This window comes from Mauremys mutica, chromosome 4, assembly GCF_020497125.1.
Source record: "Mauremys mutica isolate MM-2020 ecotype Southern chromosome 4, ASM2049712v1, whole genome shotgun sequence".
Lineage (NCBI taxonomy): Eukaryota > Metazoa > Chordata > Testudines > Geoemydidae > Mauremys > Mauremys mutica.
In genome coordinates this window covers 71,908,666-71,922,888 of record NC_059075.1, presented here as the reverse complement: position 1 = coordinate 71,922,888, position 14,223 = coordinate 71,908,666, and the positions used below count along the sequence as shown (strand labels likewise).

At 42.6% G+C, this 14,223-nt stretch overlaps 1 protein-coding gene across 35 annotated transcripts in view; it reads left to right on the top strand.

Annotated features, from left to right (window-relative positions):
• MADD (MAP kinase activating death domain) overlaps positions 1–14,223 on the top strand; it is a 119,360-nt gene that overhangs the window by 44,892 nt on the left and 60,245 nt on the right. For 29 of the 35 annotated variants that reach the window (XM_045016271.1, XM_045016260.1, XM_045016259.1 and 26 more), the window contains 6 exons: positions 1,228–1,508; positions 2,106–2,245; positions 4,780–4,881; positions 7,490–7,592; positions 8,334–8,520; positions 8,750–8,900. In XM_045016271.1, coding sequence (XP_044872206.1) covers positions 1,228–1,508; positions 2,106–2,245; positions 4,780–4,881; positions 7,490–7,592; positions 8,334–8,520; positions 8,750–8,900 — 964 coding nt within the window. The remainder of the gene's footprint in view (positions 1–1,227; positions 1,509–2,105; positions 2,246–4,779; positions 4,882–7,489; positions 7,593–8,333; positions 8,521–8,749; positions 8,901–14,223) is intronic. The other 6 variants (XM_045016267.1, XM_045016263.1, XM_045016272.1 and 3 more) reach the window with 1 other exon arrangement.

Genomic DNA, 14,223 nt, shown 5'->3' with positions numbered 1-14,223 from the left:
TTAAGAACTTTTTCCAAATGTCCAACCTAAACTTCCCTTGCTGCAGTTTAAGCCCATTGCTTCTTGTTCTATCCTTAGAGGCTAAGGTGAACAAGGTGAGGGATAGCTCAGTGGTTTGAGCATTGGCCTGCTAAACCCAGGGTTGTGAGTTCAATCCGTGAGGGGGCCATTTGAGGCAGAAATCTATCTGGAGATTGGTCCTGCTTTGAGCAGGGGTTGGACTAGATGACCTCCTGAGGTCCCTTCCAACCCTGATATTCTATATAAAAAAATATAATATGCTTTTCAGTCAGACATCCAATATATACAAATATTTTGATGAACTACTCTCATTATAAGGTTCATACTCTTTTATACTTGTGAGGGGTAGTAATTTAATGACTCATCCATATCGGTAACTCATATTCTTGTATTTGCTGGACAAATACCAGCTAAATAAAAATCCCTCAAAGGGGGTTGGCATTTAAGGCTGTAGTGAGTGGGGATACTGCAGGGGCCTTGAAGACTTTGTAAATTTAAATCTGATCAGATTAGTGGGGAACACTAAGTGAGAGAAGTGGCAAGCTCACAGAACAGAAGCAGGCGTAGCAGTGAGCTGGAGATGCTGGATGGTGAGGGCTACAAGCCAGAGATGAGTTAGTATAAATGATGCTCTCAAGCATGGACACAAACTGGGAGGATCTCTGGAAAACAGTGAGTCTCAGGCATCAAAGGGTCATAGGAAACTTTAATAATCAGTTGGATCTCTGGGCAAATAGAATATAAAACTAAGGAGGCAACTTTGCTGCTTTCTGTGAACCTGGAGGAGCCACCCCAGAATAGCAGGTACAGCTCTGCCCATGGAGAGAAAACATAATGATGACACAGATCCTGGGAGAGACTGAGGGAGGAGCTGCTTTTACGTAGTCTGAAAAAGAAAAATGAAAAAGAGCAGACTTGCCAGGGGAGCAGAGAAAACAAGAACAGGAAGTTATCCCCGTTACCGCACAATAGTGGGATACAGAGCAATTCGCTTGAAACAAAGGGAATATTTAATAAGATTTGTCAGGCAGCAAAATAAAGCCCCAGAAAGGTCATCAAAGCACCGTTACTGCAGATCTTAAAGCCCAGGTTAGAGGAGCTGGTAGTGGGAATGGTATGCAGAGTCCCTCAGAATGTTTTTCTTGCTCTATCCTATAGTTCTGTGGGAGTGTACATTGATAAATGGATGAATTGGTTGGTCCACAGGAGTCAGCAGATTCAGCGGAGATGGAGGAGAAGATGATTGCTGGGTTTTCAAATCACCTTCCCTCCTTGCCGCTGCAACCAAACTTCCCCAAGATGAATCTGGAACGTCGTGATGGTGAAAGCCCAGCTGGCAGCATGAGCTCTGTGGAGGGAATGGTTAAGAAACGAGAGTATGATAATCCATACTTTGAACCACAGTATGGGTTTCCTACTGAGGAAGAGGATGAGGATCAGGAAGAGAGCTACACCCCAAGATTCAACCAGAATCTGACTGGGAATCGGTAAGGCTCCCCCATCACTTGCTCTTCAGTAAAGGGGTGGCGAGGTTAAATTTGTTAGTTCCAGTACTTCAGTGTTTAGCATTCTTTTCCCCAGGAATCTCCTACATCCCACGCATGTCCTTATAGTCTCCTCCAGTTGGTGCTGAGCAGCTGCAGCCCCTCCTGGCTGGGCACTGACGCTAACTGCAGACTTTTGTTTAAATTTGTGAGGCTGACACAATTACTGACGATTTCCTGAAAGTGTTCTAGGATGTCATCCTTAGATATTGGCTGCAGGAACTTGGAAATCTCCAGTCGCGTTTGGGATATGAACACTTGCATCACTGAATCAAGGGGCATTGCGCTCAGATACCATAGTGATGGGTGATCTTATTTAAAAATAAAAAAAATGCTCAGGGTTCTTAACACAGAATCATTATGGTGTGCGCTTCCGGCAGGTAATAGAAACATGAACATGGATATATTTGTGCCTCATGTTTCCTCTGTTTAAGCCCCATACTGCTGTGGAATGGGTCCTAGAAGCTTGTATAAGTGTTGGATTTAATGGCAGCTGGAATCTGTACAGGGGTGCGAGTAACAGCTGAACTTTTTCCCCAGGTCTCAGAAGCTACTACGTCCTAACAGTTTAAAGCTGGGCAATGACTCTGATGTGGAGTCGGACTCACGAGGCAGCTCCCCAAATTCCACCATCTCCAACAACAGCAGCGAAGGCTTTGGGAGCCTTATGTCTTTTGCCAGTATGTACCGTTGCCTCCTCTAAACTGGTTTTAATGATTCTACCTTAGTGTTTGTGGAGATTCTACCTTAGTGTTTGTAAAGTGGGGAGGGGGAGAGAGAGCAATTTGAAACTTCCCCAAGATGGCAGCTTAGCTTTCAATCTCTCACCAGCTCTGCCAGAGGTCATTCTGGGAGTCACAGACCTGTTATCCTTACAGTGCCCTACATACTCTGCAGTAATATGGGCCTACGTTCTGTAGAAAGGGCCTTGGATTCTTTGGTGCTCTGGTGTAGCAGACTGAAAATTATGAGGCAGCTTCATTAAAATTTTGAAAATTGAGGTATTTAGAGAATTTATTTTCTATATTGAAACAGTTAATCAATGCAGCTCCCCCATGTTGTTTATTTCAATATTAAGTTCAATTTGTTTACCCTACCCCAACATATACAATTTTTAATATCTTGCAGATTTTTCTGTTGACATGTGAGTGAATACTAGAAGTTTTCAGGGATGAAGTAGAAGCTGTGCGAGAGGGTAGCTGGGTTTTTTGACACTTAGAGGAGCATAGGAGTAGTGAGATAAACACATTACCTTGATATTTCTGCTAAAGTGATTAATAGTTAAATAGTGATGTGTTCTGATACCATGGTAATTGGTGCAGCGTAAGAACATCAGAATGGCCATACTGGGTCAGACGAAAGGTCCATCTAGCCCAGTATCCTGTCCTCTGACAGTGGCCAATGCCAGGTGCCCCAGAGGGAATGACCAGAACAGGTAATCATCAAGTGATCCATCCCCTGTCACCCATTCCCAGCTTCTGGCTAACATAGGCTAGGGACTCCATCCCTGCCGATCTTGGCTAATAGCCATTGATGGACCTATCCTCCATGAACTTACCTGGCTCTGTTTTGAACATTGTTATAGTCTTGGCCTTCAGAACATCTTCTGGCAAAGAGTTCCACAGGTTGACTGTGCCTTGTGGGAAGAAATACTTCCTTTTGTGTGTTTAAAACCTGCTGCCTATTAATTTCATTTGGTGACCCCTAGTTCTTGTGTTATGAGAAGGAGTAAATAACACTTCCTTATTTACTTTCTCCACACCTGTCATGATTTTATAGACCTCTATCATATCCTCTTTTAGTTATCTCTTTTCCAAGCCGAAACATATCAATCTTATTAATCTCTCCTCTTACAGAAGCTGTTCCATACCCCAATCATTTTTGTTGCTCTTTTCTGAAACTTTTCCAATTCCAATATATCTTTTTGAGATGGGTTGACCACATCTGCACACAGTATTGAAGGTGTGGGCATACCATGGATTTATAGAGGCACTATGATATTTTCAGTCTTATTAATAATCCCTTTCTTAATGATTCCCAACATTCTGTTAGCTTTTTTGACTGCCGCTGCACGTTGAGTGGATGTTTTTGGAGAACTCTCCACAATGACTCCCAAGATCTCTGCTGAGTGGTAGCAGCTAATTTAGACCCCATCATTTTCTATGTAGTGTGGGTATTATGTTTTCCAGTGTGCATTACTTTGCATTTATCAACATTGAATTTCATCTGCCATTTTGTTCCTTAGCCACCCAGTTTTGTGAGATCCCTTTGGCTCTTCGCAGTCTGCTTTGGACTTAACTATCTTGAGTAGTTTTGTATCATCTGCAAATTTTGCCACCTCTCTGCTTGCTTCTTTTTCCAGATTACTTATGAATATGTTGAATAGTACTGGCCCCAGTACAGACCTCTGGGTGACACCACTATCGACCTCTCTCCATTCTGAGACCTGACTATTTATTTCTACCCTTTGTTTCCTATCTTTTAACCAATCCAGGAGAGGACCTTTCCTCTAAGATTTTAAATTGAATAAAATAATGAATTGTTGATCTTTAAATGATCATCTTTTCAGGGCAGTTAACTTCCCTGCTCATATGAATGGGGTTATTTCAGGCTATCTGCAGATGTCAGTGCGTTAGTTACAATCAGTCATGTTTTCATGGGTTTTTTTTTTTTTTTGTACTGCCTATGAGTGCTAGAAACACAAGTTTTAAAAAAATGGAAAGCTCAGATTTTGGAGCACAATTCTGTGACAAAAATGGATTCTGTAGCAGATTCCAGAGTCAGAGTACATGAGGCCCTGCTCATAGTCCCCATCTCAGGATTGCATGTTTTCATGATCGTTTTGGAATTCTGTTCTCTCAAATGGTACCAAGTAAATTACTCCAGGTAGAGAATCAAGTTTGGAAGCATTGAAGACACAATGTGATGTCTCTAAACCTAGAGAAGAAAGTGGGATATTACTATACCAAAGTGATTTGCAGCATCAGCAAGGTGCTTGGATACAGACTTTAAAAAAAATCTGACTTTTAGCAGGAAAAACTATAAGCAGGGGGCATGTTTGGTTTTTGGGACACACGAGAATATAGAGGGTTAACCCAATAGTGGGGGATGTGGAGCTACTGAGATCTGAACAAAAGCATGAATTGCAGGAAGAGTGAGGGGAGTGTGTATGTTGAGCACTAGAGACATTTGATTGTTTCACCTTCTGTTGTAGGCAGCCTGTACAGGAACCACAGCACAAGTTTCAGTTTGTCCAACTTAGCCCTACCAACCAAAGCTGGGAGAGACAAGAACACTCCCTTCCCCAGCCTGAAAGGTAACCACTTCCTCTCCTTGCCTGCTATTGCCTTTGCAATGCTTCTGGCTGCCAAGCAGTCCAAGGATTCACCCTCAAAACGGCATTTTGGGGGTGTAAGACATTCTGGGGATTTGGATTAGTGTTCATCTTGGATAGTTCTTTGATTTTTCTCAGTAGGACTTCTTCCTATCACTTGGGGTGTTTTGTGGGATGGAGAGGTTTCCTTGCCTGTACTATGTTAATGTGCTTTAGTGGTTAGAGTAGGAACCAGGACTTCTGTGTTCTACTCCTCCTCTACCACTAATTTGCTATATAGATTTGCGCAAGTCACTTCAGCACTGTCCCAGTTTCCCCAATTGTAAAATGGAGATCATGCTCACCTACTTCGCATGGAGATTATGGGGCTTAAATAATGTTTGTAAAGTGTTTTTTCAGTTTTCAGATAAAAAATCCCCTAAAGAGAGGCAAAATGTTAGCACAGTAGCTCTTGTTCAGGAGTGAAGATTTGACCCTAAGCTCCTGGATACAGCTGTAAACAGAATACTTCCTTCTCCCTTGCAATGCCTTAAAATAATATAGACTAGAGACTGAAGAAATTATTACACTAGGGAATTGCCCCAGCATGGCTAACCCTGGAGGTGGTTATTGATAACAGAAGGGGGTTCAGGGCTTCTCATTATTTTTTGCATTGAAACCTTTCAGTTGCTGAGCTGGGCAAAGGATTTGTTTGCTTTTTAAGTTCTTATATATAATTAGAATTTATTATTTTGTTTTAATTCGTTGATTTTATTTATTTTTCCCCTCATCATTTTCATCGGTAAAGATTACTTTAATCTGGAAGTGGGAAGGGATTTGAATGAAGGTTGGTATGACATTTTGCTGACCTTTGACCTTGTAGTAACAAAGGCCAAAAGTTGGGTTTTGTGTGTTAACTTCCATTTTTGTTTGTGGACTGAGCAATCCTGCTCTGAGTGTAAAATGAGGAGGGATAGGGCTGGGCTGGTGGAAATGTTAGGGGAGATTTTGCACAATTACTCTCTGGGAATCCACATTCTACCCATTGGCTGTATTCCCACGTGCAATTGTGAAAGGTAGGAAGCATGGCTGGGTTGGGCAGTGTACAAGAATGTTGTCTTAGTTAAACTTGCTATTGATTCCACACATTGGAAGAAAACAGTGATGGGTTTTACCATTCCATGTTCATGCTTTTCCTCTCATCTCCTGCAATTTGTTCCCTTCTTTTCTTCACAGTTGTAACTCTACGGGTATGTCCGCACAGCCCACAGCAGCAAGCCTCACAGCCCAGATCAAAGACTTCTAAAAACAGCTGTGTAGACAACGCTTTGAAGTTGCTGCTTGGGCTGGGGCTCGAGCTCTGAAGCCCACTCCCATGCCTAGGCCTTTAGCTCTTGAGCCTCAGCCTGAGCAGCAACTTTGAAGCGTTGTCTACACAGCTATTTTTAGAGCACTAGTGCGAGTCTTGGTAACCAAGTCTATTAACCTGGGCTGAGTGGCTCCCTGTTGGGGGCTGTATAGACGTGCCCAACAGGACCTTTGGTGTGAGTGTTGAAACGTAGTTCAGTCCATTTGCACACGTATAAATGCTTGCGTGTGTGTGTAAATGCTGGCCTGGGTGAAGTTTCCCTTCCGCATATGATTGTTTTAAATGTTTTTTTGTCTGTCTGTTGTGTAGTTTTAAATTGCTGAATAACTCTTGCACTTCCCTTAGAGTTACAAACATGCACTCAGGAAGATGAAGCTGGAATTGTTCTTCTGTAATGTCCATTTCATCACTGCTCCATGAGCTCTTTCTACCCCTTTCTTTAGTTTTTGTTTCATGCACATCTCTTCACTTTCTCAATTGGGCACATGTTTTTGATAGTGCTGGTGAAATGGAAGGTGCAGTACGTTGACCCTGAAATTTGGCCAATCTGTTTCATAAATTTGGCTGGCCCCATGCTCTCTTTGGGGCTTCAAGAACCTTCCTATTGTAGTGTCACTTGGGTTTGATTTTGAGGGAAGGTTGGGAGGAAGCTGGTTGCTAACTTGGACTTTTGGTTGGAGGTGGTGGAGATTTTGTAGTACACTACTAATTGTGTATTTTGTGTCCCAGTATTTGGGTTAAATACTATAATGGAGATTATTACTGAAGCTGGCCCTGTAAACAATGAAGGTGGGTTCCCTACAGCATGTGCTGTGCATGATGTAACAATTCCCAGCATCCTCTATGCCTGCCTTTTGGGCGAACTTTCTCACTAGGTAACCAGTATCACATGATCTATACCAGTCACCCCTTAATGCATTGAGCTTTTACACATACTGTGTCTAATCCAAAGATGGTTCTTGTGATGGAACTGCATGCAGAGCAGCCAAGCTTCTCTTGCCCTTCACCTCCTGCTTCCATTACCATCTTTTCCCTCTCTGCATTGTTCCCATGACTGTTTTCTGCCCATGTGTGATGCTAGAATACGGTATATGCTGTTGCTTTTCTGAGTTTCCATTTTGTCTGAAGTCTATTATCTGTAATTTAACTGGAGCACTAGCTGACTTTAATGTCTCTTTCTGCCATGGGTACGGATTGCCTTTTTGATGACTGTTCTCTCATCCTGTCTTCTCTCCCATACAGGGAACAGGAGGGCCCTGGTCGATCAGAAGTCTTCAGTTATTAAGCACAGCCCAACAGTGAAGAGGGAATCTCCATCACCTCAGGGGCGAACCAGCAATTCCAGGTAAAAATACTTGTCCTGACTTCTGTGCATACATATGAATGGTAGGGCAGTTCCAGACTTCCTGTAAAAAAAAAAAAAGTCTGTATCAGATTCGCTATTGAATACAAAGCTGTATTTCTGTGCTAGTTGCCTTTGGGAAGTGTATACACCTTGAAGTCTTAGACTTTCAAAAGATGTTTTTACACAGGAAGTCTGAAGGTATTGATGGCCTTAGTCTATGCTCAAATCTGTATATTTTTGAGAGCTCTCAAAGGCCTCATCTCTTTTCGAATGGGCTCCTAGAGGTTTCTAATTCCTGAATTAAGAGCTAATTTAAGGAATGAGTCCCCTTTTATAGACCATTTATCTCAGTCCTGAGAAATGAAAAGCATTGACAGATATACGGCCTCTTGTTCCCTTTGTTGCTCCTGTTTAAATGCAGTTGGATTAGGATAGATACTACAGTAGTGTAGTCAGACTGCATTAGGGGTGTATGTTAGATCCTGCGGCAGAATAGCTATCGGTAGACAAATTGCTTTGAGCAGTTCAGTGAGGACAGTTACTATAGTACATAGATTGGGCTGAACGTAGTTACATTAGCAGCATGTTGAACCAGGTTTCGATCCACCACTTGTAAACGTAGTTTTTACATGGAACAAGTTTGTGCAGTTGTCCAGGCCAGGTCACCCCTTATGCCTACAGATCCCATGTACCTAGGTCTTACTGCTTTCTGCCAGTTACTCCCATCTCTCCATCCTGCAGTGAAAACCAACAATTCCTGAAGGAGGTTGTGCACAACGTTCTTGATGGGCAGGGTGTTGGCTGGCTGAATATGAAGAGAGTCCGGCGTCTGCTGGAGAGCGAACAGCTCCGCGTCTTTGTACTAAGCAAACTGAACCGCACCATCCAGTCAGAGGAGGATGCTCGGCAGGAAGTCATCCAGGATGTGGTCAGTGTTCCATTCCCTCACATTACTCAAACTAGTTCATGCCCAGTTTTGGTTAGTAAAGGGTGTTCTGAGGCAATATCTTAGATTACTCCTAAACCCAGATAGTAGAAAATGGTTTCTGTGCAACGGTGTATTGATCTGCGAACCCTGCTGGAGTGTGCATGTGTGTTTGTGCTGGGATGGATTTCTCATGTGTGAAGCATCCTCACTGCCTGGGTTCTCATTGCAGGAGATCAACCGCAAGGTTTACAAAGGGATGCTGGACTTGCTGAAATGCACTGTGTCAAGCCTGGAGCAGTCGTATGCAAACGCTGGCTTGGGAGGCATGGCCAGTGTCTTTGGCCTGCTGGAGATAGCACACACTCACTATTATAACAAAGGTAACGTGTCAGAGTGTAGTGCATCGGAGCATGCAGGGTCACTGTTCTGGAGTTAGCTGCTGTGTGCTTCTATGTATAGTGAATGTCTTTTTATAGCACCCTTAAGGTGCATAGGCGCTGTACCATAATTACTAAAAACATGCACTTGAAACAACACTCTCTTGCCTAATACAGCCAACTGGTCAAATCAAAATAATCTCCAATTCTTGACTGAACACACAAGTTGTGCAACCTGTTCTAAAGACCGGGTCTCTGAGAGACAAACATAAAGTGGGGGCCTTCAGCTAAGAATGCCCTATCCACAGCCTCAGAGAGTTGAATTCCAGGCAGACACCCCTCATTGGATCACAGCTGGAATGACTGGATATAAGAGGTAGTGTCTCTAACTAGGTCTCAGATCACATCAGGCTTTAGAGACTCTAATGAACACTTTGAATTACATCTGGAACTGAGTAAGTAGCCAGTACTATGTGCAGAGCACAAGTATAATGTGTTTATATGGACTCACTCCACTCACAAGATAGGCAACTGTGTTCTGTGCCAGCGGAAACTTCCGGAAGCTGACTCAAATAAAGTTTATTAATCCATCTTAGAGGGGTGGGGACCTGCATAACTGTGGCAAAGCGTAGCTGTGACAAATGCCTGGACAGATGGGGGCAAAAAATCACTACAAACCAGCACTATCTGTAGATACAGGAGCAGTGAATGATCCTTCAGTTCCCTGTGGCTATGCACCCTATGGGAAAAAGTAGCACTTACCACCAAGTGAAAGGGCAGGTACAGTCTGCTTCCATTCTTCTAGATGAGCTTTTCTCTCTCATCTCACCAGCATCGTTTTAATCTAGTCCAAATTCAGTCTTAACCATTTGCTCCCATCCAGGTCCAAGCCTCAATTAGGCCCTGAGAAAGCACAAAGGGAATTTGTATTTGATAAAAAGGTGACTGTGCTTAATGTTGTTCTGTATGTTGGTGGTACAGCTGACGAAATTGAAACAGAGGAACAAAATCACATTTGACATCACCCTGTGTCTGAAATTTGATAGAGGTTTTTATGTTGTTTTTAAATTATCCTGCTGCTTCTTTTCTTTTTTTTTTCTTTTTACCACCAAGTTAACAATGGCAATTTGGATTTGGGTATTTTTTTCCCAGGGACTTAATATCATTGTTTTGTACCATCCCCAAACAGAGAAGAAAAATCTTTAAAATGTTTGTTAAATGCACATAAAATATAAAAAAGTTAAAACATTAAAAACTTAAAAGATTAAACCTCCCTTTTAGCAGTTTCCCTTATTTTTGCTCTCTTTTTTTGTGTAGAGCCTTTTAAAGGGAAAACCCTTACCTGTCAGTAATCTCACATGGTATTAAGTGTCCTCAGAGGGGACAGAGTCCATTTTAGGTGGTATCTCTTAATTCTTAAGTTCTGTTGCTCAAGTCTGATGTGTGTTAAGATAAAATAAGAAAAACACACACAAAAGAGGAAAGAGCAAAACACAGCTTCTGTCTCTGATGCTTAAGTTAAATTGCTAGAAGACCACTGATCACATGAAATGATCCAGTATCCAGTTAGCTGCTCTGGGACCCTGACTTACCCTGGGAAACATTTGGCTAATTGCTCTTTCCTCTGGCTGATCTGTTGTAAGTAAATCTCTCACCTCCAGAGTGAGTTGCTCATTAATGCTTTTAGTTCACCTCTCTGGCCACAGCAAAATGTTGGAAGATTAAATGTATTCTGACAGGATTCTTATTTGACAGAAGGGAAATGGGGAGTAACAGGAAAATGGTAGAAGAAATAATATGGAGGGAAGAAATTGATGTTTTAAAGAAGAAGTGATTGTACGACCCTTAGGTTTACATCTTAGGAATTGCTTGAAACACAGCCATGGAGGAGGTGGTGATGTATTGTTTCCTCCTCTTTTCTGGACACATGGTGGGGAGGGATAGCACAGTGGTTTGAGCATTGGCCTGCTAAACTCAGGGTTGTGAGTTCAATCCTTGAGGGGGCTATTTAGGGATCTGGGGCAAAATCAGTACTTGGTCCTGCTAGTGAAGGTGGGGTCTGGACTCAGTGACCTTTTGGGGTCCCTTCCAGTTCTGTGAGATAGGTATAGCTCCATATATATTATCAGGATCAGGGAAAAGAAGGCTCTACAGTGTGTTAGTAAATCCTTGGTCTCAGCCCATAGTGATGACAGCCATACAGGTGAGGCAGGTTAATGCCCCTGTCACAGATCCACAGGATTGGTGCTTTGCCCCCAGTTTTTGGACAGTCTCTTTGAGGAACCCTTTTAGCCTGCCGACCCCAAGGGATCTCATTCTTCCTTTAGGGTGAGCAACGAAGCTGCACCATCTCTTGACTGAGCTATCAGGCTCCAGAACTCCTGTTTTACACCATGAGCTCTGCTCAGTGAGTTCAACTGAGAGAGACTCCTGGTAGAGACTTCACACTTCACTCACAGGGACTAACATACCCAGTCACTATTTGCAGTGACACCCCAAATAGCATTTTCAAAACAGAGCAGGCTATATTAGTCAGTGGGAACACAGCACTGGAAGTCCTTGGATTAGCATAGAGAAATAAAGGTTAAAGCATAGTACATTCTGGTCAAGCCACAATTCACCAGCCAAGCTGTAGTGAACTCCATAGTCAGGCTCGCTCTCTCTCTGACTTCCTTTCTTAGTCCCAGTACAGAGAGCTCCCAGCGTCCTCAGAAGCTAGCTGTTACTCCCACTCTATCCTTTGTTCTCCAGGGAAGGCCATGCTGAGTTCACAGCCCCCCAGAGTTTCCCACTGTTGATTCATGTGTTATTTGAGCTGTGTCTCTTTGGACCCCTTGTTGATCTGGATCGGAATCAGCCAGTTCCTCAATTACTCTATCATTCCACCCAGACAGGGAGGTGAGAGACACACGTCTCTTGGGCCATGTCTATACTAGTGAGCTTCCAGTGGCACGGCTCTACTGATGCAGCTGCGCCGCTGTAAGATTGCTTGTGTAGCCGCTCTGTGACAATGGGAGAGAGCTCTCCTGTCAACATAACAAAACCAGCTCAACGAGCAAAGGTAGCTATGTCGGTGGGAGAAGCTCTCTCGCTGACATAGCGCTGTGCACACTACCACTTGTGGCAGTGAAACTGTGTCACTCAGGGATGTGTTTTTCACACTTCTGAACAACATAAGTGTTGCCGATATAAGTGGTAGTGTAGACGTGGCCCTAGTCTGCCTCGAGAGTGAACTTAATTCCCCCCCTCCTCGGGGTAGCAATGCAAAGTATGGAGAGAAACTGAGGCATGCATAAGCCTCCTAAAAATATTACAAAAAATTCTCACTTTGTCACAACTCCTCAGAAAGGCAGTGCCCAATACAGTGCCTTTACAATCAGACTTCCTTTCATATTATAGCAACAGATCAAAGTGTATTTAACGAATCTGCAGCCTCAGTAGGAGCCTTGAACATCCCTATTCCATATTTCTTTTTGTTCAGAGAAATTCAGTTTGTCATTTCTTTGCTTTTCTTTAGTGCTTCCTTACTTTTAAGAATTTGATGTCATTTAAACCTGTAAACATGTTCATTCTGTCTGCACCTTTCGGCCTTTTGGGACAATTTGTGACTTTAATTAGGGGTAGGATTCAACAGAATATATCTTTGGGGAAAGGAAAAAGTACATCATCACTCTCTGAGATGTCTGAGAAGAAGCAGACTCACTACATGGCCTTCTCCCATTCACCTTAGCAAGATACAAGTAAGCCAACAATTCATAGTCAGAGATATCAAAGGTTGCTGACAGATATAATAAAATTAGTGTGGACATTTTACTGATGTTAGTCACTGGTAGACAGGCTCTCGTGTACTCCACAATTGTAATGGGAATCTGTCCCTCTTTGCCACATTACTCTCCTATAGCTAAGCTTTCACTTAAAAATTGTTTCTAGCCCTTATGGTTGAGGAGAAAACCTTGAAAATGTTGATCAAGTGTAACCAATTCATTATTGTCTTCCTAAGTGAAGTAATAGCTTTTGAGATGCAAGAACTATCCTTGTTCATCTCATTGGGTTAACACTGAAACGTAAAGATGACTGTGAACATAAGAACATAAAAACAGGCATAATAGGTCAGACCAAAGGTCCATCTAGCCCAGTATCATGTCTTCCGACAATGGCCAATGCCAGATGCCCCAGAGGAAATGAACAGAACAGGTAATCATCAACTGATCCATCCTCTGTTGCCCATTCCCAGCTTCTGGAAAATGGAGGCTAGGGACACCATCCCTGCCCATCCTGGCTAATAGTCATTGAAGGACCTATCCTCCATGAACTTATCTAGTTCTTTTATGAACAGTGTTATAGTCTTGGCCTTTACAACATCCTGTGGCGAGGCATTCCATAGGTTGACTGTGGGTGTGTGGAAAAAATGCTTCCTTTTGTTTGTTTTTAAACCTGCTGCCTATTAATTTCATTTGGTGACCACTAGTTCTTGTTAGTTTTGTTAACTGTTTTACTATTAATCATTTTATAAGAAACATCCAGCTAATTTGTTTATTCCATAATTTCTAACTATATCCCATGCCTGGCTAGGTGTCAAAAGCCCTGACTTCCCCCTATACAACTGCCAAAACCTGCAGCTTTGCCCCAAAATATTTTAATTTAAATGAAGCTGTACAGACTCTCCAGGTTGCTCTAATTCAATCACCATTTATTGGGCTGATGCAGGAATTACTTGGTGAAATCCCATGCTCTGTTTTATGCAGGCTAGACTAAAAGATCATAATGGTCCTTTCTGTCCTTAAAATCTATGAATTTATGAACTCGCAGGTAGTCAGCTGCAGCTCTTTCAGCATTTCCTCCTGCTGATTGAATGACATCGTCAGTACTTTGCCCAAGATTTGTATTTGCCAACTCCAACACAGAATCCACAATGGCAGACCGATTTCCCTTAATGTTACTTATTTCTCTTACATCCGTTATTGTGAGAATTCTTCACAGTAAGAGAAACTTGATGGTGCTCCAGAGGTGATATTCTGGGTTGATCAGGCTGCTGTCTCACCATTCTGAACAGTTCTATGGGAAGAGACCTCATAGGTAATGTGTCAGAGGAAAAGAAAAAATTGTAAGCATCTAAAGCAGATAGATCAGCCTGGGAGTAGGTGTCCCATCATCAGTGCTGTAGTCTTCTCCCCTGTTGTTTCACTAGTGTCAGACCATCTGCAGACCATAGTGACCTGTGAGGACAATGTTGGATATGGGATGTCTAGGTTCCAGTCTATTAGCACTTGTGAGTGTTGTTAAGTCATTGACAGAATGGGCCTTCACAGATTTTGAAATTCCTCTG